At 49.0% G+C, this 27,893-nt stretch overlaps 1 protein-coding gene across 1 annotated transcript; it reads left to right on the top strand.

Annotated features, from left to right (window-relative positions):
• The first annotated feature begins 783 nt into the window (after positions 1–783).
• LOC119402360 (zinc finger protein OZF-like) lies at positions 784–27,631 on the top strand. Its single transcript, XM_049418616.1, has 5 exons — positions 784–860; positions 3,680–3,805; positions 4,668–4,796; positions 26,137–26,609; positions 26,862–27,631. The coding sequence occupies exons 2-5, from the start codon at positions 3,690–3,692 to the stop codon at positions 27,287–27,289; spliced, it is 1,146 nt and encodes a 381-aa protein (XP_049274573.1). The 5' UTR covers positions 784–860; positions 3,680–3,689; the 3' UTR covers positions 27,290–27,631.
• The last annotated feature ends 262 nt before the right edge of the window (positions 27,632–27,893 follow it).

Below are 27,893 nucleotides of genomic sequence, written 5' to 3' on the forward strand. Positions count from 1 at the left end.
CGCGCATCGGTGTAGTTCTAATCGCATGGAACTGCCGATCATTACCACGCAAGCGAAATAGTATAATATAATAATAAATGTTGGGGTTTTGCATCCCCAAACCACGACCTGCTTATCACGGACGCCGTAATGGAGGCCTCCGGAAATTTCGATCACACGGTGGTCTCTAACGTGCACATAAATCTAAGTACACAAAACCGAAATAGCGCAGCGTATACCATACTGTAGCTCTCTAATGCTTGTTTTGAATTTTAGCGGGGTCGTACGAGATTTATGCTTCGAAAACATTAATCAACCATTTATACAGCGATTACGCCGCAACTGGACATTCATAACCGAGTCATACATTGTACAGGGAATGCGCCATCAAAAGCCTGCCACCGTGATCCCCACTGCCACCGTAGGTAATACGTGAGGGCGCAGCCAGAAACATTTTACGGGAGGCGTTCGTTCAACAATATGGATTTTATGTGTGCTCGTGCGTGCGTTCGTATGTGTGTGTGTATACAGACACATGCCAAATTGAAAACAATTTCAGGACAGGAGGAACAACCCTACCCCCCCCCCCCCCCCACACACACACACGACTACCAGCGTTAGCGAGGCGACGGCATTTCCGCCGTCACCCCCATTTAAGAAGAATGGAACCGCCCGAGAGCGATGCGCGCATCGAGCTCCCGAGACGACGGCCTGTCTGGATCGCGCGTCTCGGCGTGAAACGTACTACGTGTCTGCGTCGCTTGACGAGCCTTCGCGCCGACCCATCCGCACACGCCAACAGCGGCCGGATTCAGTTCAACCTCTGGGTCAACATCACGCAACTGCGGGGCTCTCGTGGAAGCCTTTTTGAGGCAAGGCAGGTATGTACTTACGTCGGCATCTACATTTTCCGTTGCATGCTATCGCAGTAGTAGCCCGGATGAGTAATCTTAAATATGTCGCTGAAAGGCGAAATGCGCGGCACTTTTCCGTTGCCATAGAACTGTTCCGGATCCGTTGGTTATCGCAGCCGGCTCGTTATATCCCACTGATCTTCGTGCAGATCGAGTACGGTATTTGCTTCTTGAGACATTGGTTATTATCTGTGAATTGAGGGCGACTGTTGTCGAAGAGGGTTAGCCGAGAGCCTTGTTAGGCACAATGCAAGTGACAAACACTTCCTAGGACGCATGCGTCGAATTCGAAAACCGCCATAGCTAATTCTAGAAAAAAAAAAGGACGCGCCCACTATGGCAATGGGGTGGCCAGCTAGGAGCACTGGTCGCCAGAGTTTCGGCTCTTCGCCTTGGCTGGAGTGTACAATTTCTACGTTCACGCAAGCGATTTGATGCATTGCGTAGACGCTTTTATAAACCTGTCTGAAACGTTCGTCGTAGCACGTAGAAGGGGGATGGCATTGTGTTGGCGAGTTCCCCCCTCGGTTATCTGACGATGTACGCAAAGCCATCCCCCACCCTTTTATATTCTATTCTCTCCGTGCTTTTAGAATTGTTTCCTTTCCTCCTATTTCCGCGCGTTTATTACGCTGTAAGCGCCTGGCGCGTTATTGTAGCCTTTTTAAACGAAGATCATTATAACTATTTCTGTTGCTGCGTCGTACGTGAAAACATCGAAGCCCCTTTCTTAAAGTAAGATGGCCGAATGCAAATCTTTCTTCCTTGCAAAGTGACTCAATGCCAACGTCCACGCAACGAATCCCAAGAAATGTTGGGCGACCCGATGCGATCCATATGCGATGTGACTGCTTGTTTAGGATTGTATTTTCTAAACGTTGAAGTCGAATGCAGATACATTTCGTTAAATTGTATAGCATTTATTTTTAGATCGCGTACACGCACAAACTCACACTTTCACGCGCAATACTTTGGCACAGTATTGCCTTGAGATTACTGTGGTAAAGGCCAGGGGTGCTGCCATCATAACGTGCCACAGCCTGCTTGCAAACGTGAGATCGATGCAAGAACGGTGTTGCGTCATGGGTCTCTGCCGCGTCACTTTCGAGTAGCGATCTAGCATGATCTGGCTGCGGGCAAGATCTCGCTCGCTCTTACGTTCGCGTACGGCAGCCTCTTCTGCAGTGCGCTGCACCCGCGCTCTAGCCATAGTGACGTCCGTGAAAGCATTGCGTGACGCGCGTAATGCAACGCACATATATACACAGTTCGTCTGGGTAGGATGGCCTTGGAGTTCCCATTGTTCTCATCGGTACAACTGCGAATGTGAACTGCAGTGTTCCATGATACGTATGGCGTGCGCCATTAAATGTTCTATTCTGCGAACAGATAATGTCATTATGTAAGCTGGCTTTCCTGCAGAGCTTGGCTTTAAAAGCCCCGCCCCGGCGAGCGTAGAGAAATGTGGCCCTCGAAGCGTGCGACGGCAACATGCGTATTTGTGTGCGCCGTTTTGTAATAGTTGATTCTCTCTCGATTGTTGGATTATCGGCAATCAGCCTGTTCTGATATGGCAGTATGATCTTTTTATCGAGTCGACCAGCCAATTGACGTTGCCACATTTCATTGTTGCCTGGATACGAACGCATGACCGTCGTCGGTGCCTGTAGCAACTGAAGTGTTCCGCTGCTAGGGACGAAGGGAGGAAATATATAGGGGTCACCCTTGCAACGCACTTTCAACTCTTGGACCTAGCCCTAGCACAATGCCTAGTAAGGGTACATAAACACTACAAGTGCGTGCCGCAGCTTACAACGTGTTAGTGAAAGCGCATATGCCCATCAGTCGAGTGCTTCTGTGCCTGCCTAAGTATTTGTTGTTGCCTGCTGCAGTCGTTTGTTTTCTAATGTTCCTAGCATGAATGCAGGAGTGTGGAGCAGCAGACCTGAGAGGAATTCCATGCAGCACGTCACTGAATTTTCCGACGTGGGGTGAATTATTGGACAGCCTAACGTGGGAAGATTCTGCTCGATTTTTGCTCACGTGCCTCATTTTCGTTTATCACAGACAAGATAAAAACGTGCCAAGACATATATTTGCTAGAATGTTTTTCTTTAGCTTACACGGATACCGAAGTTAACAAAATAAAAAAAAAAACATCGAAATTCCTTTGGGACGATGGGACTGTTCCGATAAACAGTTTATATCACATATTTTTGAGGCGTTCGCTGTGTTTCTGGTGGATTCTGTCCGCGCGGCGGCTGCGCGCCAGCACGCGCGGAGCTACGCATCGACGGCCGTAACGTCAAGCGTCCCCGCAGCGGAAACAGATCTCGCGATTTCCTGTCCTGGTACTTCCCTTTCTCCAGTTCTCCTTTACATCCCACTCTCCACTTTCCACAAAGGCACTGATGGCTGCCCCAACCAAGAGCACTGTTCGCTGCGGGTGCCGTTCGTACTAGTTCTAGAACCGTAATGAGAGCGGAGCGGGTTGAGAGACGCGCGCGACGGCTGACATGGTTGGCGCTCCCATTTCTGCAAAAGTTAAATGTCACCTTCTCTAGTTCAGGGCGCGGCCGATAGACGCGAGTTTGTGAAAAACGGGTCAAATTAATTATTTTCGTCCAATTGACGCCTGAAAACAAGGTTTTGTTTACCAATTTTAGCACCCTTGCTTTCAATTGGGCTGAAAATCTCGGTAGCATAAGTTCCGTTCTGCATCCCTTCAAATCATCCACTACTGATGTCGTACTGTGATGGGTTATCAATTTACTATTTTATTGCAGGCATCCAGCCATGGGCAAAGCCAAAAGACGGACGTCTCAACAGGCCTCGAGCCCTGTCCAAGAATCTCCAAGGAAAATGTGCGTGACTAGGAGGCAAGCTTCCGCGCCATCGACAGCAGGCAAAAGGTTAGTATATATCTGTGCCCTTCACACGTCTGTAAAATGTTATAAAAATTTCCTAGTGCTCGTTTTTCAGTCCAGGTTATTTTTCATATATAAGCATTGCGGCTTTCTATCGCGCATTTTTGTTCGTGTTTTGGTAAACTTCGTATTAGCATGAACAGTCGCAGTTTAATAATGTACAACGTAATGCACATTGCAGAAGTTGCGAGGTCAGTATATGGTCTCCTTTTTTTACGAGTGTAATAACTGAATAAGCTAATCTACACATACAGTCGCTGATGTGTTTTGAGCCGTACCCGATCCGTAAACCATGGCCGAACCAGAATTTTAGCCGGGACTGAAGCCGAACCAATATTCTCGAAATGGGCCTAAACGCAGGCTCATCCTGAACCAAAAAAGATAACAGTTAGCAGTTCAGCTCAGAAATGGTTCAAGAATACAGGGCGAGAACAGGGTCACTACAACATATAGCACGATTCTTCGTCGGCTTCTCACGCTAGCAGATCATCACGGCTAACGAGTGCAGCAGTCCACGTGAATGGCAATGCACTGTAGGTATGGGCTCTGAGCTATGTGGATAGGTACACCTAGACGCATACACTTCTGAACTAAGCCATAGCACTAGCTTTGCTCAGCCGAAACATTGCTCGAAGAAGCTTCGCATAATCTCCACATTCCGAATATGGATGTCACTACTATCTAGGTCACCTTGCTATCGACTCCACTATGCAAAATGTGTCAAAGGAAGCAAAGTTTTGCGATAATCGTATTTTCTTTACTACGCGTGCTATTTTACTAATGTTGAGTTATCATACATGATTTCTGTACTATTTAACTACATAAATTCTGTACCATTTAACTACAGGAATCCAGTTGTCACCAGAGCCAAAAGACAGCCGTGCCAACCAGCTCCATCCAGCTCGGTCCAAGGTTCTCCTGGAAGAAACGGCGTGAATAGGAGGCAAGGCTCCGCCGCAATGAAAGCAGACAAAAGGTTGGCAATCTGCGTGCACCACACGTTACGGCAATGTTGTAAGAAATTTAGTCTGGGCGTCATTCAACCCAGATTTTGTTTTCTTTCTAGATATCGCTGTTTTTTCGGGATATTTTTTCAGCCTTCTACGTTCTGGCTTACCAGAAGTCGTAAAAAATAAGAAAATGCGATGTTTTCTCGCTGCTTTTAGACTTGATTTTGCTGTAGCTGCAGGCATGTTAAGATGCTTAGACATATTTTGGGATAAATTAAGAAAGTTAGATTGATTAGCTTTTTATTTAGGGCAGTTAGGCAATTATCTCAAACGGGAAAGTTGAAGTTGTTCATGTGAAGAACCAATCGAGGCTTTAAGATATACAAAATCCAGCCTCTAGTAATTGTGGCGTAAGGAATTTCAACCTAATTCAATGGCGAAAAAGAAATAATATCTTGGCTTCTACGTCCCAAAACCACGATATAATTATGAGAGACGCCGTAGTGGAGGGCTCCAGAAATTTCGACCATCTGGTGTTCTTTACCGTGCCCCTAAACCTAAGTACACGGGCCTCTACCATTTCGCCTCCATCGAAATGCGACCGCCGCGGCCGGGATCGAACCCGCGACCTTGGGGTCAGCAGGCGAGCACCGTAACCGCTGCACCACCGCGGCGGACGAAATGGCGAAAAAGAAGCCGAAGCACCGATGAGCGCAAAAAAGCAGGCGACCGGAATGACGTCAATGTTCAAGACAACGATTACAGAGGTGTGGGACGCTCACATTCTGGACATCTTAGAAGAATGCGGCCGTCGCACTCTTCCGCGTTTCGGATTCGCTGCCGAATTTGGGTGAATTTCATTACTTGGCAATTATTACCAGAGGCCGCATTCTCGAAATTTCAAAGCTGGAACGGGTTCTTTGCATGAATGACTTCAATTCTCCCTTTTGACATAACCGCCTAACTCCACTAATAATTAAGTTAACTAACATAACTTTCTTAATTACTGTCCAAAATTATGTCTTTAGCCATCTTTAGCTGACTGCGGCTACAGAAGTAATTGAGAAGGCATCAAACATATGTCGCATTTCCCTGACATTTGAGAAATTTGGACACATTTCTTGAAACATCCGGTATGTATGTCCTACGTATTATACCCACAGATAATGAAGTCAAGGAAAGTATACAATAAGCGACACCAGTTGAACAGTTTTAAGGTGGGGTGAGGCCTTGAAAGTGAGTTTCAAAATCTCTCTGTACAGCAGTGGTAATAAAAGCTACGGCTATAAATTTTCAAGGTATCTTAAAGGTACACTAAGGTTAAATTGGAGTTCAAAAAAGTCACAGTTTCGCCGCAAGGCCGAAGCAATGATTGCGATAGCAAGAAACTAATGCTATATGAAGTGAGGCTCGCCAACGGATACTCTCAGTTTGAACAGCACTCCTGTTGCAAAGGCGGCCGAAGCAGCGAAGGAAACCAGCGTGCTTCAAGTGTCGAGCTGTGACACTTGATAGTTCGCGCTCATCTTCTGTTTGTTCGTTTAGCGGCGTCCCGGAGGTCGAGTGACTTTCGTACGCTCCGTAACATGAGCGCGGACATCACGGTGAAAGCGTGAAACATCCCTCTTCCCCTCAGCGCAAGAAAACCGCGCGAGCAGACAGCGGAAGGGTAAGGTTCTCCCTGCGCAAGTATAAGAAGAAGCGAGCGAGCTTGCCGACGACTTTTAAATGTGCCTGTCGCGCTCCTAACGCCATCTCGCTGGTAATGAAGAAACGCTTATAAGCGCACCCGTCTCTGAGTCCGTCCAGCGGTAAAGGGTGTGTATATAACGCTCGCCGTTACCTACGTGGATTTTCTGCGTTTCGTGGCGTAGTAGCTAGCGCCACTCGCTGCGGAGGAAGAGGTCCCTGGTTCGATTCCGCGCTTCGGAAGCATTTTTCTGAATTACTTTTCTTTGGGGCTTTTATATATATATATACATACTTATCCATATACGGTGCATGACGGCGGCGACGGCGACGGCAAAATCCAGCCGAGACTGTCCATATAATTGCTATCGCATTAATTAGTTTACAATTGTGTTTAGTGTTTTTTTACTTTTCCAGTTTTCGACATCTGTATTTTTGCTAAGATCTGCTATTTGCCGAGCATTGCAATTTTGCGCAAAGGTAGCTACTAACGCCTTACAGGAGTCGAACTAAACGTATGAGCGTTGAACAAAAACTAGATTTGTTATGCTTTTTTACGTTTGTCGATGCATGAAAATTGCCACTTATGAATGGTATTTTTTTCATACCAAAGAAATACAAATCCACCTAGGCTACTGATTCCAGTTCCATTCATGTAAATGCCACTATTTAACACACGTGAGAATTTTCATTTACTTATATCTTTTAGTTCCCGCGAAGAAGATACACAAACTCCAAAAATGTAGTTTTGAGAAAACGTCACAATTTCGCCATAAGGGCGAAGCAGTGAATGCGATAGCAACAAATTGGAATGTTACACGAACAACGGCAAGCAGCTCGTTACTTGCAGAGCACCGCTCAAGCGCAAAGGACTCACGAAAAGAACACACAAAGGACGGCCGCGAACTAACAACGGTGACAGGTCGACACTTGCAGCGCGCTGCTGAAACACAAGAAAGGACACTTGAAAAAAAACGCACATGTATACACAGGACGAGCGCGAACTAACTGTCACAGTTTGAGTAGCGCGCTACAACCGAATGCTCTTAGATTATTTTTTAACTGCAGCACGTGTAGTGACCCCTCCGCCTCTCCTGCCGCGCGGAGACGTGTCTCAAGGGCAGTTTTCAAACTGAAGCAAAACCTTGGAGCGCTGCTTTAAAACCTGCCCTTCGGGCGATAACGTGGGTGATACTGCACACGCTGAAGCACCTCCGAGCTCTGCCTACCGCGAGCGTTAAACGGTGTATATAAATATCTCGCTGTTAATTTTCCGTACAACTGGTGGCGCATGGCCCAGTTGTTTAAGGCGGCGCGCTGCGGACGGAGGGGTCGCAGGTTCGAGTCCCGGTGGTGCGCTTCGGAAATATTTTCTTATTTTATTTTTTGTGTCTTTTATTTATATATACATACATATACATATCCGGGACGTGACGGCGACGGCGAAAACCCGCCGAGAGTGTCCATATAATCGATGTCGCAGTAAAACGCAGAAGTTACGTAGTGGTACACGCGCATTTCCTGTCAATGTGCCAAAGAAAAAAGGAACAAAAATTATTTTTGAAACCCTGAGTGCCGAAGTGCGATATATTTTCTGACAGCTGAAGAAATTTACTCTCCGATGATAGCAAAACCCCAAAATTGAATTTTTTGACCAAACGAAGTCTCGCCCCTCCTTAAGTGCACGTAGTAATTGTGACGTATATGCGAAGAAAGTAAAGCGGACGAAAAGACAACGTGCCGCTGGCAGGTCCGGTCCCTGCCAGAGGCACGTGGTCTTTTCGTCCACTTTCTTCACACCTGTATCACATTACTCCGATGCACTTAAAACAGTTGAATTAACGTCTTCTATGCCTTCCTTGGTTTCATTATCTCTGGGTTTTCAATAAGGTTTTATCAAGAAGGAAACAAGCACCGAAAATTCCCTTCTTTGTTTCATTCATAGCGAGGGTCTCGTTCCGGCAGACTTGATGCCTTCAGGTAGCATGCAAGGGCTTATTCGTCAGCTCTTCGTTCGTTGAAAGATCGCGTGCTACGTGAAGCCAGCTCGCAAAAAAAAAGTGTTCCACACTAGCCGTCATAACTGACAGCGGCGCTGACTAACACTCCCAGGTTTCCATGCACATAAATACCGGTTAAGTAAGTGGGACGACGACCACCGCCGAGTCTGAATTAGTAGAGCATCGAGCGCGTTACTCGCAGGTTACTGGTTCGGTCCCTGTGGGCGTCAAGTTGTTTTCTCGACCACTTTTCTTCCTTCACATTTATATCGTAATTACTACGATACACTTAAATCAGTTCAGTTAGCATCCTCTATACCTTACTTCGCTTCATTATCTGCGGATTTTCATTAAAGGGGCCCTGCAACACTTTTCCAAGTATTCATGGAATGGCTTCACTAAAGGAGCTTAATTCCTCACGAATGGACAACCGCAAACATTTTTTAGGATCCGTCCAGTACGAACGGAGATTTGTCGCACTCTGCGATTCCTTTCTCTCTTCTCTCGTCCTGACGACAGCGCTGGCAGATAAGCAGAAAATAAGAACAACGCAAACGACAAGGGCTGACGAAGAAAACACCACACAGCGCTGACTTTCAACAATTTGCGCTGTTCTTATTTTGAATCATGTCCTACAAACTCGGCCAAGTTTCCACGCTTCAAGATAAGCAGTTTCGGGTAGCACGGGTCTGGAAGGTACGTGACGCGCGCCTCGTGACCTTGAGCACATTTCCTTTTTTTTTCTTCGAACGCGCGGCGTACTTTCAGTGAAATCGCGCGCGTGCGCGGGCAATGACGGCCTTCCGCGGCGGCCGCAGTGACTACCCAGCGCGCCACGTTGAAATCAGCCAATGGCGTGGAACTTGTGTCAGTGACCCAGTGATTTTGAGCCAATACTATCATTTGTCGAGCAAAGAGGAAGAAATTTTTTGGCTGATTTTGAGAATTTATTGTGAATCCCAGGGCCGTGTGCTGCGCTATAATGTTTCGCTTGCGTGTTCTCGGGAGCCTCGACTACAGATCGGCAGCGTTTTCTTACCGTGCTGAAAAAGTGTTGCAGGGGCCCTTTATGGTTTATTCAAGAAGGAAACCAGCACTTAAAATTTCCCTTCTTTCGTTCATTCACAGCGAGGGTCTCGTTCCGACAGTCTCCGCGTCGGCCGACACGACGAGCTTCGAGATGCACGGCTTCCTCCTAGGGGGTACGCAGTCAGGCTATGCACTATCGAGCGGAGGTCGCGCGCGATGTCTCTGTCAGTGGGCGTGAGTTAGCCAGCGCGCATGCGCGGCTTGGCTAGGTGGTGCGGTATGTGGTCGCTAGACGACGCGATGCTTGCTTCCTCTTTCTATCTTTTTAAATGCGAATGCATTTCTTAGTCGGGCTATGTCAGGCGTCGGTCGGTGTCCGCGCGCCTCTCCGCTCTCACTCCCTCTCCCATAGCAACAGCTGCGGGCGCGCGCGCTTATCCTCGCCCCTAGCAACCGGAGCAGGTGGTGCGGGCGGAGTAGCGGAGAGTGAGTGGAGAGGAGGAGCGCGCTCTGGCGTGTGAGGGCGCTCGCATCGAGGGCGCTCGGCGGAGCTCCCGCGTGTGTGGAGAGAGTGTAGGAGGGGGTAGGTGCAGTGCTTCGCCGCTCCTTCTCTCGCCGTTCGCCCTCTCCTCCCTGCGCCACCGCCTCAATGCAGTGCGTTTGAAACGCGTTTGTAGCGTTTGTGCAGCCTTGGAATAGCCTGAAAACAGCGCGTTCTAAGCGCGTTTGTGCTGCATTGAAGGCGGTGGCAACATCCCTGAGGTGATTACGAACGCACGTAGGAAGCGTTCGTTGAAAGAGGCGTCCAAAAGGGAGACACTTGAGCGCGTCGATGTGTCCAGCTTTACGCCATTAAAATTACTACGCCGTGTACTCTCGGCACAAGAAATGCATTGGCATTTCCTCACGATTCCCTTCGGGGAGGTGGGGGCATTTTTTCTCTCTTTACTTCTTTCTCTCTCTTTCGTTGATTTTCTCTTTCTGCATTTCGCTCTCATTCTTTCAGTGGCACGCTTTACTATCTCCCCTCCTCCTGACTATCGCATCTCTCCTCATCATGCTCACTTCCCTTTCTCACCCCCTTGCTACACTAAGCTCTACAAGGCTATGCTATGCTCTACTGGCGTGCCTGGGGAGAAAGACGAAGACGACATTCCGAACGATCGCGTTTTTCATGTTCGCCTCAAAGGGTTTATCGGCCTTGAGCCGAAGTGCTGCTCTGGATTCCGCCAACGGCAATGACTACCGTGTTGTATTCCCACCGGTAAGCTGGTTGTGGATTCCGTTTTGCTACATGCGGACTTAGCTGGTCGCCCTTACGAGGTTCAGGACTTCAGAGATGCTCTTCGGGACATTATCGACTTGTAGGCAATAAGCTCTCTTGGCGAATTTCAAATGTCACTTGTATGGATGGTCACGTGCAAGTCAACGCTGATGAAAACAGTTAGTAACCCGGGGTGAATTTTTGTCAAAAGGCGTTGATGCCTCGTAACTGACACGGAGCCCACATAAGTAAAGATGAAGCTTCTGTGGGTTTCAGAGCGCTTGGAAGACGCCTATATTCGTGAAGCACTGCAAGTTTTCGGGAAGGTAAAGGCAATATCAACAGAAAGCTAGAAAGTTCCGGACATGGAGCAAATGCGGACGCTTAATCGTCACGTTGTTTTGTTCCTTGCTGACGGAGTCCGCATAGGCGATGTGCCTCACAATCTTGCTGTCTATGGAGTGCAAAGCTTCGTTCTGATTCCTGTCCGCCCATCACTTTGCCTTCCGTGCAATAAGTTTGGACACATCCGTCGAAACTGTAGGACTCCTCGCTGTGATGACTGTGGAGGCTTCGGTCACTCAGCCGAGGATTGCGTCGTGACATACCCTAACAAACTATGACAGCGCACGCAACAACCAGATCATAGCCTACGAGAGCATTTCATGAACGCCACAGAAGTTCTGGATGTAACAGGAGACGCTCCGTCCACTACAGATTCTGCTGGCTTCAAAAACGATGCAGAAGCTGCAAGGAAATCGGCCACTGATGCAACAGTTGAATCTTCTGCATGCAAGGAACGGAGTGACTCTTCCAAGCAGCTGACCCAAAATGGCTCCGAACAGTCTCCAGCACAAGAGAAAGTCCCTACGAAGGATGCAGGGGCGTAGCCAGAAATTTTTTTCGGGAGGGGTTCACCCATACTTTATGCAGTGATTCCACTCCTGCGCCAACTGCGCCAAAGTGCGCCAAATGGCATTTACTGCGCCATCCTGATAATATCGACGAAAATTGCGCCAAACTGCGCCAAAGTCTGGGGTTTGGGGGCGTCTATCACCGGCAGTCGCACCGCCGGCGCGTCAGAACATGTGCAGCTTGATCTTGGGGCTGTCAAAGTCGCAACCATGGACCGAGAATTATTCCGCTGAATAAATAGCGCTCGCGCGTGCGTCCCGAGTAAGCCACGATGCCATGCATATATAGTGCCGACGGAGCTTCTGTTCTGCAAGTCGACTGGACAGCAAAACGCGCTCTGCTCGTGGCGTCTAGGCCTATCGGTAGCGAGAAAGTGCGACGGCGATTCATCGGCGGACGTCGTCTGTTCCAGAAACGCTGCTGATAGCTCGTTTCAAGCGTCGCACGGCACGCAAGGAAAGCAATGTTCAGTAATACCTACATGCGTGCCGCTAAATGTCCGTCACTTCTGTTTCTGCACATCGCGGAATGAAATCTGGGATCGCTAGCAGTAGATATATCGAACAATATCGAATTTTCCTTGCTTCGCGTTTATGGAAGAGCACGCGAACGGTGGGAACACGTTGACACTATTACTCAGATATACTTTATCCATGGATCTTCATCCAGAAGAGCTTTTTCGTAATTCCTTCCACCAGCACATCCGAGTTCGTAATCACTCTGCGGTAAATACCCCCTAAAAGGCCCTGCCCTTTCGAGCTCACGTGCTAGGGTTCCAATTCGAATTTTTTGCTTGCTTTTTTAAAAATGTCATCTCATTATTAAAGCATATCTCCTGGTCGGAGCAGCTGCAAATGCGCAGTTGTCAGTAGCGGGCCGGTCGCTGACGGCCCACAGTGAAGCGGCTACGCCATGTTACACGTCCGCCCCTCGCTTTCGAGGGTCAATAGCTGACGGTTAAAAGAACTCAGTTTCGCTTAAGGCCGAAGCAGTCAATGCGATACGAACAAATTGCATGTATTGTTCAACAAAGTAAGGCTAGCAGCTAACTCTTTTGGATCCGATCTCGCGTAATTCAACAAAACGCTGGTTTAAGGGAATATGGCCGCTCCAGGAACCGAAGCGTTTTCGTACTGAGTTTTCTAAACGCGAAGTAAGCGTTGAGGCCACAGCAAGTTTACGAACCGTCTCCTGATGCCTCGAGACAGCGCGCGCGCAAGCGACTGCGCCCTTCGAACGATGCGGTCCCCTCCCCCCCTGGCGCCTCTTCGACGAAAGACGGGCGGGGCGTTTCCTCTCTGTTTGATGAGCAATCGACGGCAGGCCCGCACGCGGGAAGGTGTTATCTCATACGCTCTCCGTGCGACGGAGACAGACGGCCGGCTAGTTTTATCTCCGCTTCAGCCGCGGTCGTCGCCAGCGCTCGCGAGCTTTTGCCCGCGGCTTGAATGCGCGTGGTGATGCTATTAATTTGGACTTTATACGGAAAATTACGGCAACGGCGACGGCAAAATTCTGCCGAGAGTGTCCATATAATTGCTATCACAATAAAAGTTAAAAAATATTGAGGAGCCATTTCTCTCTGTGAAGTGGATGATAAGCGAAGCTGTTTCGCGAATGGCACATATGTGACATGGTGGAGGACAGTTTGGTATGTAAGGCCAGGTTGTTAACGGCCAAGCTGTTAACGTTCAATACGCAATATTAATGCGAAAGCCTTAGATGCTTTATCAAACACGAAAATTGACCGTCGGCGGCGTCAATCAATTGATGCAAGAAATAATCATGTGATGGCGTTATCATCACGTCATAGATCGTCAGAACTTGTGACGTCATCATGGCGTCATATATCGTGATGTCACGAGATGACGTCATCACAGGACATCGTCGCTTTACACTGCTTCCGTAATCGGTGCGCCGATCATGGAGCTAGCGCAAAACCAAGTGAGGTGCACAAAGCTTGCAGAGAGGGAGGGGGAGGATCTACCTGTCGATCGAGAAGAAAAAGAACCTGGCTTTCGCCTTGTTTTCATAGGGGAATGCATTAGGGACAGTGTGGCTCTTAGCATTGAGGCACTGCTGTACATCACGGCGTTTGTCTACCACGTCTGCTCATAACTACATAGGCGTATTTAGAGTGTTATTTCATAAAACGCAATTTTATTGATCCGGATTTCTGTTTATTTGTTAGTGTCGAAAATAATCGCCGAAGAGGTTAATCTAGAACACTCAATTGCATGAGCCCTTATTTTTTCACTAGCGAGTGAAGTATGGCGTTCTCCTGAGATTATTTTTTCCATGAGATTTGCAATGAATCGAAATATTTCTAGCCTTCATAAGAGCCCCATAATAATATTCAGGGGCTTGAATGTTAATGCAATATGCTTCTGTAGTGCACTCCAGGATGTAAAATTTGCTGCTCCAGAGTGCTCCCAGATGCAAAATTATCTGCTCCAAAGTGCTCCAAGATGAAAATTTTTGCTGCTCCAAAGTGCTCCAAAACGGATATTTTGCTGCTCCAAAAATTGCTCCAAATCAGAAGTCCTCAGTAGCATCACTGTTTATGTATGTTCGTGCGTGCGTTGGTATGTGTGCGTGCCTATATACGCAAGAAAGACTGAAAAATTTCGGGGGGGGGGGGGGGTTGAACCCCCAACCCCCCCCTTGGCTACGCCCCTGGAAGAATGGCGCTGAAGATGCTTCACCTGCTTGTACTGCAGTTCCACAGCAACTTTTGGAGCGTTAGCTGCATTTGCCAAGCGGGAGACGATTTCGCGTGGAGGGTCATCAGCCGTGCTGGACATGCGTGAGGATCAGTGATGTCACACAGCTCCGTCACCGGAGCTGGCATCTCACGCGCTTTCCGACACCGCCGCGCCTGGCTCGCCGCTGCCGGTCTGCGCGTTTGGGAGGAGTGGCGTCGTAGGCGCGGCAGACACGCTGGCGCCGGCGCGCGCGCGGACTCCGCCACCGCCGCGCGCGGCTCGCCGCTGCTGGTCTGCGCCGCATTCGAGAGGAGTGACGTCATAGCCATAGACACAGTGGCGCCGGCGCGCGCGCAGCTATTCCCCTCCGCTGTGCAGTCGCCGTCTGACACTGCGCTGGGGCCGCTTGATAGTGCCTCTGACTGACGTTGCAGGTGGGTAACGCCATGGAGGAGGAGAGCGCAAATGCTCCTCGACGGCGCAGAAGAGCCGAGAAGCTTATCTCATCGGATCCCGAAGTAGTTGCCTGGCAATTAACGGTTCAGCGTACGAATAATGCACAGAAGAAGGCTAATAATCGTAAACAATCTGGAAAGCTAAGAATAATCAGCTGAACCTTTGCTAACACTACGTATATCCTGGCATAGCCGAGCTAAGCAACTGCAAGCTGTTTCATGACGGTGTGGTATTATAAGATAATATTATTATCTGGCGTATTACGTCCCAAAATTACGATATGACTGTGAGCAACGTCGTAGTGGAGGGCTCTGAAAGTTTCGACCACCTGGGGTTCTTTAACATCCACCTAAATCTAAGTACACGTTCCTCCAAACATTATCGCCTCCATCAAAAATGCAGCCGCTGTGGCCGCGATTCGATCCCGCGGCCTTCGGGTCAGCACTCGGTATTAGAAGATGACATGCAGGCTTCTGTGGATGCAGCAATGCCTAAGCACCGGGTGGCGTAGAGCTCAAATTCAAGCAAGGAAATTGACAGCTTCTGTCAGTAGGAAGACAGGCCTTCGCCGAACGTCTACGCACAAAGGAAAGTGTCGGCGATCTCGATTTAGAAGTCCTGGTAGGTGTTCAAGGGAAGCCTCACCGTCAAGCTCCAGGACTGACCAAACGGGACAATAAGCACAATAGAAGTTAGCCACCATGGCGCTGTTTGAGCTACTTTGTAACCTTGAACGTACGCGGCCTTAGGTCATCGCAGAAAAAGGCGCAGCTCCGTAAACTTTTCAAACGAAAGTGTCTCGACTGTCGCCAACCAGAAGACAAAGATCGAGAGCGACGAAGAGACTGAGAGAGCCCTGCGGTCTTTTCTGTCTGAGTATAACGTGTGTGTTTCACATACAATAGGTTTATCTGCGGGTTGTTGGCTGTTTCTGAGAAAACGTCTACCCTGTTCGGCAATAAGCACTAGTGTTGATAATGAGGGCCGATAAATCTGCTGTGATTTTGTGTTGCAAGGAGCGCTCTGGCGTGTTATCAACCTATATGCGTTTATAAAGGCGTTAAAACGACTTGAATTATTCCAAAAGTGTCTCATTTAATTGACTCCGATCGACGCACTGTGCTAATGGGTGACTTATACTGTGTGTGCGACCCTAATGATCGTAAGAACCCCAATGGCGGAAGAGGGAGGAGTCGCGAGCTTTTATCCAGTATTGTAGATAACGCAGGGCTAATTGACATTGGTGAATTAACTAAATATACAAGAGTTCAGGGATCTTCTTATGCTCGGCTTGTTCGGATTTATGTGCCATTATCAATCCTGTCCCCTCAAATGTCCTGTGACACGGAATTACTGTCGTTATCAGATCATTGTATTGTTATTGCGCAAATCGGTGCAAATCATCGTAACCAATCCCGACCGCAACAGGCCCTTTGCAAGATAAACTCAGAGCTTCTATGCGATCAGGAATTCATGAATCGTGTTCAGACGGCACTGATGCATTTTTTCTGAATAGGTTTGCATATATTCGCTGCTTGGGACCTTTTGAACAAGAAGTTCGTGTTATAGCTCGAGAGAATGGAGCTATTAGGTCTTATTATAAAAACAATCAAGAAAAGGCACTCCAAAAGCCTTTGCAACCTTTATGAGATGGAATGGGAAATGCGGCATTCTACAGTAATGAAATTGAAAGCATTAAATGTCAACTTGAAAGATTTGATGCTGCCCGCTACAGAGGGGCGCGTATTCGATCTGGAAACAGGTGGACCTTGAATGCTGAGCAATCGACGAGTCACGCTTTACTTGATGAACAACGCCATGTAATTTCTAAAGTAATCCCAGACCTATACTCGAACGGTGCTCTTATAAGATATACAAGACACATTACTTTGACGTTTGAAAAGTACAATGGAAGTTTATTTAGAGCTCTCTCTGATGACCGTGATGTTGACCCTAAAGCTAGTTTTGTTTCTCTTTTGAGCCCCTTGAAGGACGATGATTGTGAAGGCATTTGTAGTCCCATTACAATCCAATGCAGGAAATTGAGCAGGCAATCGACAACTTACCTTTATCTAAAACACACGGCCGTGATGGCATTTCTGCTGAATTTTACAAAGCTTTAAAACAAATGCTCTCTCTGTTAAGCTGTTTATTGGACGGCACTCGGCGAGAATGCGCTATGGCGATAGTCAAGGCAAAAACACGGGCTCCGAGCGCGAGTGGCGTTTAGAAGAGGACAACCCACTAGGAGCTGCTGGAGAGCGCAACCGTTAAACCGTGCCAATTGCTTCGCCACAATTGCCCCGGTACGAAAAGGGAGCCGTCCGGCGACCTAACAGCTCGTCACTATGAGTGGGTAATAGTAGGCCTTGAGGCGTTCCACGTTGACTATGTCGCGCCCGCGACGGCGTATGGCCGAAGCTGGTTCCATGGGTTCGATCGGATAGTTCAGCGGGGATGTGCGCTCGGCGACCCGGTAGGGGCATTCATATTTCGGCAGTAGTTTTGAAGAGGGGCCAGTTGCATTGGTAGGGACCGAGAGCCATACGAGCGCTCCGGAGAGGAACGTGGACTCAGAAGTGGTGGTGCCACCGCGAAAGCTCTTCTGCCGCTCTTGTTCCTGCGTCCTAAATGTCTTGGCAAGCTCGCGACACTCTTCAGCGAGCCTAGCTGTGTCAGAAATAGGCGCACAATCAGACGGATCCGGCTTGTAGGGTAGTATCGTGTCAATGGTGTGCGACAGGTGCCTTCCGTACAATAGGAAGAAGGGTGAAAACCAGTAGTGCTCTGAGGGGCGGTATTATAGGCGTAGGTGACGAAGGGCAGAATGGCATCCCAATTTGTGTGATCGGCGGCGACGTACATTGAGAGCATGTCGCCGAGCGTGCGGTTAAAGCGTTCGGTTAGGACATTCGGCTGCGGTTGGTAGCATGTGACTCTTTGAGAATGGCTTCGACGGCTTCCGACAAGAAGACACGGCCTCGATCGCTGAGAAGCTCCTGGGGTGGACCGTGACGCAGCATGAATCGGTGTAGCAGGAAGGAGGCAACATCGCGCGCTGTAGCCGCTGGGAGCGCAGCGGTTTCGGCGTATCGCGTTAGATGGTCAACGGCGACGATGACCCAACGATTACCAGCCAACGTCAGAGGAAGTGGTCCATACAAATCGATGCCCACGCGGCCAAACGGACGGTTAGGGCAAGGTAATGGTTGTAGGCCGACTGGTGACACGCGCGGTGAAGATTTTCGGCGTTCGCAATCGAGGCAGGAGCGGACGAACTTCTGCACGTAGCGGTACATCCCTCGCCAGAAGTGTCGTTGTCCAATTGCGTGGTAAGTTTTTGATACCCCAGAGTGCGCACATTGCGGATAAGAGTGGAAGGACTCGGATATTTCAGCACGCAGACTTCGGGCTATCACAAGTAGCCGCTGGCGGCCGTCGGCGTTGTAATTGCGTCGGTACAGTAGGTCATCACAAATGGCGAAATGGTGGGCTTGACGACGCAAAGCGCGAGTGGTTGGTGTTGCCGACGGATCAGTGAGCAAGTGTATCAGCGGGGTGATCTATTTATCCTTGCGCTCCTCGGTAGCGATGGTGTGAACGTCGATGGAAGAAACAGTAATGTGAGATATTGAGCGGGAGGCATTGTCGCCAGGCAAGGGGGGGCGCGAGAGGGCGTCGGCGTCAGCATGCTGGCGTCCGTTCCGGTACAGCACGCGGATGTCGTAGTCTAGCAGGCGGAGTGCGCAGCGCGCGAGACGGCCCAAGGGATCCTTCAATGACGACAGCCAGCATAGTGCATGACGATCGGTGACGACATCAAATGGGCGACCATACATCTCCAATATTGCTCGATATTTTTCAAACAAGCTGTAACATGTAGACACTGCCGTGGTCTTTTTGCAGAAGCTACGCTGTTTTAATACGAAAATGCCCTTAAAAGGAAAAACTTCGCTTTGTCAAAGGTTGCAGGTCAATATCGATGTCAAACGTCGACTACATATTTTTGCGAAAGTATTATCGAATAGGTTGCACTTTGTGATGTGGATTCTCATTGGGTCTCATCAGACATGTGGAATTTGGGGCCGCTCTATACAAAACAATATGCACGGTGCTCGTACAGTTCTTCAGTACTCTTATGCTTATCAAAAAAAACATGGCTGATCCCTCTGTCATAGGAATCGGTATAACACGAAAGCGAAACGTGTCTTCACAGACGTAGTTGAGCGTTTTGCTGTGAATTTTTTGGCCCCAAGCGCGAAGGAGTGAGTGCTACAGCATCAAATTGTAATGTTACGCGAAGAACGGCAAGCCGCTCGAAACTTGCAATGCGCTGCTCAAGCAGAAAGGACGCGCGAAACGAACATACACAGGATGAGCGCGAACTGCCACAGTTGTAACTTATTTCTGTGTGAGCAGCGCGCTCCTTTCGCAAAAGCGGCCGCTGCAGTGAGCTAGGTGACCTTTGTGCTCTCAACGGAAACTTGCAGGCAGAGCGCAAGACGTACAAACCACCGAGATCACGAGATAAGCGCCCGCACGAGCGACCACGCCCTGTCGAGGCGCGCGCTAATCCGCGTGGGGAACGACTTTTAAAGCGCGCTCTTCGAGCCCTTCACGCCATCTCACTAGTGATAACGAAAACACGCTGTACCGCCGATCTCCGAGTACCACCACCGGCAAATGGTGTACATAAATAGCTCGCCGTTAGCATAGCAGAGAACATGCCGTCCGTGGCGGAGTCGTTTCGCGCTGCGCGCTGGCGATCGAGAGGTCGTAAGTTCGACTCCCGGTGACGGAACTTTTTCTTGTAGTTTTTTCTTTGCCATATGTTAGCCTTTATATTTTACAACGTCATATCTGTGACGGAAATGCGTCAGTGGAACCGTGGTGAACCCCGGCATAAAACACTTTCGTGTTAAAACTTCTTGTAATGCTACAGGTAGACCTTGCAAAAGCCTTTGATCGTCATTCGTTTCTTTTTTCTCTTCTGGAACATGCCAATGTTGGCACTATTGTGCTTAAAGGCGTTAGACTTTGTTATAATAAATGTTCGATTCGTCTGATTATTAACGGTCAACTCTCGAAACCTGTTTTTATTTGCTATTCGGTAAAACAGGGATGCCCAATGTCACCACTTTCTGTTTGCCCTTTATCTAGAGGCGTTGTGCTTGAGCATAATACAGTCCAGGTGTATTCACGGCTTCAATATATTAAGCAATGAAGTTAAAGTATTAGTTATGCAGACGATGATGATGATGAATTAACTTTATTGATTGCCCTGCGAATTGGTGGGATGGGCCTGGATCCCGCCTAGGCTTCGGCCAAGGGTTGCTGGCCCTTGGCGGCTTCCTCGGCTCGCTGGACGGCCCAGAGTTGTTGCTCCAGGTCCGAGCTGAGCAACGCAGACTCCCAGCGCGCGCGGAGGCTGTCGCTGTTTAAGGCTGCATCACAGCTATTGTTTATTATGTCTGGACATCCCCATAGTATGTGCTCTAAGGTGGCTCTAGAGTCACAATGTCTACACTTGTCTGTCGTGTATAAGTCTGGGTGTATTACATGCATGATAGCTGGACTCGGGTAGGATCGGGTTTGTAACTGCCGCCATTCGACAGACTGTTTCTTGCTTAATTTCGGATGAGGCGGTGGGAATGTACGCTGTTGCATTCTTTTGCACAGATAAGCCAAGGGTAGAAAATGACGTATCCACATTACAGAAAATTGGCATTCCATCAGGAGCTCTTTTAAGTGTCTCTAAGAGTTTAGGCCTATGGTTTGGCTCGTGGGGTAGTACGCCGAATCAATTTGCAGGGACTGCTTGGACACGAATTCCACCAAAGTACCGCGGTATACGGCTAGATGCGGATAGATTCAGTGGGCATTACTGGAAGGAGCGTGTCCCTAAGCTTGAACGACAGGGACATCCCCATCGCCTTTCAACATTTGGTGGAGCTGAACCTTGCAATGCTTTTCCAGCAACGAAGCCTTACTGCGTATTACAACTTATTCATTGTGAAAGATTTCATGTACAACGCTTTCATCGATATTTTCGCAACTTTCATATTGTCTTGGACTTTTGAGACCATGCGTTGTGACAACATATTCAAGCCTGTTAGAGAGGGTGGATTGGAATTAGTATATCTTTATCTATGGCAAACAGTTTCCTGATTCTTCTTTTTTCGTGTCACTTCCCATCCTGTAATCTGTTCATCCTTGCAAGTTACATTTCTTGATTGCTTACCCGACTTAGCTGTTTCTTCAAACTTCTCCGAACGTCCGTGTTTGTCGGTATTCGTGCGGGTAGTTTACTTTGCTGTTCGGTTTTTAAAGCTTGCTTTTCCGCAAAATACCTGTGCACAGTATCGCGCCTCCGTTGTACCCTTTACTGTACTCCTATCTTCCAGGCCCCAATGTGCTGAAACGAGTGGGCAAGGTGTATATCCCCCCTAATTCAAAAACATTCTTCTATAATCTCCATTCGGAAACATTGCCGTTATAAACATGGTTGAAAATAAAAGTTATTTTTGTCCCACCATTCTTTTGGCCCCCTCTGGCTGGGTATTGTTTTTGACCGCCGGGGTCACGAGTCGGCAGCGTGAACACGAGTGACGAAAAAAAAATCATCACAGAATCACTTCACCTAATCACGTCCTCATCACATCGCAGACCGCAAAAAGTTGTTACGTCATAACGACACGTCACATGATGACACCATCACATTACATCGTCGATTTGCATTGCCTCCGTGATCAGTGGGTCGACCATCTAGGCAATGCAAAACCAGGTGATGTGTAGAAACCTTGCAATGCCTCTGATCCTGGAGGCAGCGCAAAACTACGTTACGTCCAGAAAGCATTCGGAGGGGAGGCGGGGAAAGAACAATACATCGACTGAAGAAATAGAAGATGATGGCCATCGCCTTCGAGTCATCATAGGCAAATGCATAAGGGACCCTGTGAGTCTTTTTAGTACAGTGACCGCATCATGTCGTATCAGGAGTCGACCGCTGAAAGTGATTTGCATTATTGCAAATGCATCTTATTACGAGTTTCGATGCGAAAGCATTGCATTTATCTACGTCAGTATGATTGCACTAATTCTCTTCAGCTTACTTTCAAACGACCATGAACGAGTCAGCAAACGTTGATTTATCCCTTTCAGTCACGGTGTGTACATATGTACACATCAACTTCGAAGTCGCATCACGCACCGCCTGTTTCTTCAAATGACTTGAAACTTAGTGTGTACATTCGTGCAGGCTTTCTGAGTGGACAACTAGCGCTTATTTAACTTCATGATGCTGTATATTGCTGCAGATTCTCACTTTGCTCGAGACACTACCATGTTCGACGATCGTTCGACGTGCGACGTTTCAGGGCGACCGTCAAGAGTATTTTTTTTCTTCGCTCGAAAAGCGTACAACCAAAAAACAAACTGTGCATGCATTTTGGGCCTAATAGCTGATTCCTTTTATGCAAGGATTGAAGCTGAGTGATTGCAGAATAATTAGGTATTTAATTACACGCTAATTAGCATTAATTACTGTAACTCACACAAAACCACACATTCCTTCATTTTATTTCTTGGAATGTAATACTGAGTTCCTTGAAATCATGTCATGGAAGTTTGATGCATTTGCAGACAGTGCATCATAATTCGTGACTTAAAGGGTTATAACCGTAATGGTTAAAATAAGCTGCAAAAAAGAACCACCCCTCCCACCTTACCAGTATTTCATATCACCGTCGTGCATCTGGTTTTGACGCGTGCTCTCAACCTTTTGCTTTCTTGTTTAAGTTTCAAGTACTTACGACGCACTTACACGGCAGCTGCTCAAAACATGGATTTAATCAAAGGTTGTTGCATGTAACAACCATTTAAGTTATTTGAATGACATCACACGTCGTTTGCCATGCGCTCAAAACTCCGAACAAAGGAATTGACCCGAACCAGCAGGCTTAGCAACCGAACACGCGCACCACGCGGTAATGGCATGTTGCGCTTTATCGCAGACAGGGAAGCCGAAGGCGTAACGCTGAAGTCAGTGATCGAAGACGGGCCGTAAGGTAATTTTGAGGCGCCTTTGAATGGCCAGAGAATAGTCGCGAAAAGAAATCGTCGCGATACTATCAGATGTACACATTGATGGCTAACAGACGACACCAGGAGAAATCGACACTGAACGCGCTTCTGGCAGTAACTCCGCTCGATTTCTCTGGGAATATTGCTTGATCATTCAGTCCAAATTACTTTACGAACTTGCTCACTAATGTTTCAATAGCTCGAGCCGGACAGACTGGCCGGCATCGTCGTGCAGCCTTCATGTAGCGAGCGCGCGCGCGAAGAGCGGCAGCCGAGTCCTCTCTGTGACGTCACACGCGAGAGGGCGCCACTCAAAGGCATCCAGGCGAATTATGATGTGTTAACTGCTGTGTTGCCCATATGCGGGGATTCAGCTCCGTGATGACTAGAGGGAATTTACTAATTGCATTTCGGATTTTGTCTTTACGCCATCTCCGCTAAAGGAGACCATGAGGCGATGCGAAGCAGGGTTTCTGCATGTCGAGCCCGCGTTTCAGAGGGAGAGGGGGGAGGGATGTGGAGAGAGGGAAAGTGAGAGAGGGGAAGGTTGAGGGGGTAGTGAGAGAGGGAATGTGAGAGAGAGGGGAGAAAAGGAAGGGGAGAGGAGGAACGTGGGGGAATGTGAGAGAGAGGGGAGAAAGGAAGGGGAGAGGAGGAACGTGGGGAATGTGAGAGGGGGATAGGGGAAGTAGAGAGGTAATGCGAGTTAGGGGAGGGGAGGGGAGAAGGGAAGGAGAGAGCAGGCACGTGGGAGAGCGGAAGGGGAGAAGGGAAAGTGGGAGATGAGGTGTGTGGAGAGGGTTCGCGCATGCGCAGTAAGGGTGGTCACACCACCACCACCACCACCGGTTTGAACTCCGCCATAAGATGCTTCCCATCTAAAAGAAAGAATGATAGATAGCAAAAAACAGAGAAAGAAAGAAGTGGACAGATAGAGAGACATAGCATGAAAGCGAGACTCCGCTCTTGCCTCAGGCTTGGCACCATCAGTGCGAAGCTGCCCGATTCTTTTAACACAAAAGTGTTTTATTCGGGGGTCCACCAAATACTTCCGCTATGGTGTTGAACATGGTGTTGGTGTGAATATGGTTATGGTGTGAATATGGTTGTGGTGGTGGATATCGTGTTGAAAAAATTGACGCCGACGGGTGAATGAAAAAACACAGAAAAAGATCCACCGCTGGGAATCGAACCCACGACCTTGCGGCCGGGACGGTAAGCGCCCGACTCTTAACTACTAAGCTACCTTGGCAGGTGCTGGACATTTCACGAATGCGCCTTATATCTTTCACTCATTGTCTCTCGCACGGTGCTCTGTGGTGGTGTAGGTTTGGGGGGCACAGCGGGGCAGTGCCACCTCCTGTGAGAGGTGAAAAGGAGTAATGAATCACGATTGACACTTTCTAGCGCTTACTCCGAGATTGCGCTTGATATCGGAGGTCATGGATAAAGCGTCTCGATACCAGCGAGGGACACTGGCCGCGCTGGCGTCGCCGATGCGCCCTAGACGCAGTTACGTTCTTTGCCTTTCGTTTCGTGTCAGTGTTCACCGGCACATAACTTCCACATGCACCAACGGATTTCTCCGCCGCTGACTGCTTCGATTGCGAGAGCACCGACTAAAGAACTGCTGTAATACGCGTTGCTGAAAGGACATAATTCGACGGGCGAATGTCGTGCCTTGCTGGAGCGAGACAGGCAGCGGGACGCACGCGTTTGCTGCTCAAGCTACGAACCACTACCTCCTCTGTTGCTGAAGCGCAATGGTACTGTATGCATGAGCACAGGCGTCGCTTACCCATTGCTAGAAAGAGCACACCGTGCCCTTTCTGTCCTCAATTGACGACGTTTTGAAGAAGTTCTTATCGGGTACCAGTGTTGATTATGAGCTTGTTGATGTCATCTTTCCGGGGCATTCACCATTTGCTGTGTCGAAATATATGTTCACAACTTCAGCTACCACAACGATTTACCTAATCATCGCGTAAGTCGTCGCGATGGAGACATGCCACTAGGCGTCAACGTGGGTTCATCCACGTGAAAGGGTGCTATAGTTGACAAACACGAATATACATTGTAAGAGCTCTCATATATCACTGCACAATATGCGTTTTTCCTGCGAAGAGACGTCTAACTTTCGTGTTACACCGATTATTATGACGGAGGGATCAGTCATTTTTTTTAGTGGCGTAGCTCCTCTTAGTCTAACCTTGTCACGTCTCCTTTGTCCGGCATATCTCCCGGCAGCCGGCAGTAAACGGCAGTATCGGTCCGGTGCTGGTGATGGTGTGCGGCGTGCCCGCCCTTACTGCGCATGCGCATACCCTCTCCACACACCTCCTCTCCACTCCCCCTCACCATTCCCCATGTCCTCCACCCCTCTCCCCCTTCCCTCTCAGCTCACCCTCTCCCCTTCCCCTCTCCCCTCCCCCTTTGCACTCTTCCTCTGAAACGCGGGCTAGACATGCCGAAATTGTCTCCTGCGCAACGCCGCGATGAGCTCGAGCGCATGCGCGTCCCCTCCCCTGCTCTCTCCTCTCCTACGCTGCCCCCCTCTCGCCCGCCTGTCCACCGCGTTCCCCGCTAGATGGAAGATACGACGCGCGTAGCGTCCCTCTTGGCGTTCCACGACGCGAGGTCGGTAGCATGCCCAACGAACGCCAACGGAACGCAATCGTGCAAGTGCTCCTGCTTCGCATCACCTCATGGTCCTCCTAAGGTCCCCCCCCCCCTATCTTCGCGAGGCAGCGTAGCGGCAGCGTCTTGATTGAAAAAACCGACCGCTCGCGCTGCACAACCGTTCACTGACCACCTCGTATATATAGGCACTGGATTTTGACCTCCAAGGTACTGCGTGTGTGCGATTTCTCCTGTGCGTGATTAAACATTGAAAATTCACAGCGTACATGTAAAATTAAAGTGAGCTGCAAGTCGTCATAACTCTCATCGAACCTTTAGTATAAACGCGCCCGATCTCACGTCGGTGATGATGTACTGGGCAGAATTTACGGAAGATTCACGGTTTACCGATGAACCTCCGCAGCTTCGCCCACTCATCATAATTCACTCCGTGGATATGCTGTGATTGTTTCTCTTATTCTGCTGTTTGTGCATTTATTTGTAGTCTTCTATGCTCGATCCATTCAAGAGCTAAGAAGTAACCAGCGCCTTACTTCTGCGCCCACATCTTCACATCATATCGATAATTTTTTTATTTCATTCGCAGGTTCCCTGACGAGGTCAATGTCTCGCAACCAGACACAGAGGGCAAGCTTACGGCTACGAGGTCCTTGCAGTGCGGCTTGTGCGAGAAAGTTTTCAAACGCAAGTCGCAGTTGCGAGCACACTTGTATGTTCACGTACGCGAAAAACGGCACGCATGTGACGTGTGCGGCAAGACATTCTCGCAGAAGAAGAACCTGGTGATCCACAGTCGCTCGCACACGGGCGAGAGACCCTTCGAGTGTTCGTCCTGCCCGGCCACGTTCACCAGAAGCAGCATTTTGAAAAGCCACATGTTGACTCACACCGGCGAACGACCGCATGAGTGCAGCGACTGCGGACAGAGATTCGCCTTGAAGGCAACCCTCGCGTACCACGCGCTGACTCATTTGGGGAAGAAGACGGTCGCCTGCCACGTGTGCGGCCGAAAATTTTTCCGCAGCGACGCACTCCGGAGGCACGCCCGCACGCACACTGGCGAGAAGCCGTACACCTGCCACCTGTGCCCCGCTACGTTCGCGCTCTTGAATACGCTGAAAGGGCACGTTCTGACCCACACCGGTGAACGACCTCATAGGTGCGATGTATGCGGGAAGAGATTTGCCTTAAGGGGGAACCTTTCGCAGCACAAGGATATTCATTCAGGTCTAAAGAAGTTTAGCTGTCAATTCTGTAGCCGCAAATTCAGCTCTAAACAAGCGCTCTCAACGCACATCCGCACCCACACAGGCGAGAAGCCTTACCTCTGCCACCTGTGTCCCGCTGCATTCTCGCAGACGAGTACTCTGAAGGCGCACGTTCTGACCCACACCGGTGAACGACCTCATAGGTGCGATGTATGCGGTAGGAGATTCACAAAAAGATGCGCCCTCTCGCAGCACAAGAATATTCACTCAGGTCTAAAGAAGTTTATCTGTCAATTCTGTAGCCGCAAATTCTGCTCTAAACAAGTACTAACAGACCACACCCGTACGCATACAGGCGAGAAGCCGTATCTATGCCGCCTCTGTCCTGCTGCATTTGCGCAGACTAGTACGCTAAAACAGCATGTTCTAACCCACAGCGGCGAGCGAACCCATGGGTGCGATGTATGTGGCAAGAAATTTGCCCGAAGAGGGAGCCTTTCGCGTCATAAGCGCATCCACTCGGCCAAGTAGCTAAGCTTGGCTGCAATACATACTCTTTAGTGCGCATATTGCCACCAGCCAGGCAGCTGGCAGAGGCTGTGCATGTATGAATTAGATTCAGGAGTTGTTGCCACCATATCACACGTTACATTATAGTACAACTGTCGGCAAAGCCAAATAGGCAAGTCCTTTGACATGAGTATCTGTCTTCAGCTGAGCATGTATGTGCACTTTTTCCTGTAGGGGTGTGCCTAGGGGCTATCAGGACCATCTCAAGATGCGCTATGACAGTATCTGACAAACATTAATACGTATTAACGCGAAAGGGCTAAATAGCTCTTGTTGCCTCATTCGAAAGGTTGTTTATGTCACCTGTTGTCTGAGACAATAAATATACCTTTTGTAAAGAGTGTACTCTTTCATACGTTTTTCTAGAGGTGTGCGCCGCCACGCCACGCCGCCGCCGGCGCCTGTTCTTGCTCACGCCGCTCGCGCCGTCGCCGAAATGCCGAGAGAGATGGCGCCACCACCGCGCTGTAATTGCGGCGCGCCGCCGTTTGTCTTTTCTTTTATTATGAGCGGGGAATCGGGACATAAAATACAACACATCTCTGAGGGAGCTATTCTCGATGTA

This window comes from Rhipicephalus sanguineus, chromosome 8 (genome assembly GCF_013339695.2).
Source record: "Rhipicephalus sanguineus isolate Rsan-2018 chromosome 8, BIME_Rsan_1.4, whole genome shotgun sequence".
NCBI lineage: Eukaryota > Metazoa > Arthropoda > Arachnida > Ixodida > Ixodidae > Rhipicephalus > Rhipicephalus sanguineus.

Coding starts and splice junctions, on each gene's coding strand:
- LOC119402360 (XM_049418616.1), top strand. CDS start 3,690: ATGGGCAAAGCCAAAAGACGGACGTCTCAACAGGCCTCGAGCCCTGTC. Junction 4,797..26,136: donor GCAATGAAAGCAGACAAAAG/GTTGGCAATCTG, acceptor TTTCATTCGCAG/GTTCCCTGACGAGGTCAATG. Junction 26,610..26,861: donor GCACGCCCGCACGCACACTG/GCGAGAAGCCGT, acceptor GCACCCACACAG/GCGAGAAGCCTTACCTCTGC.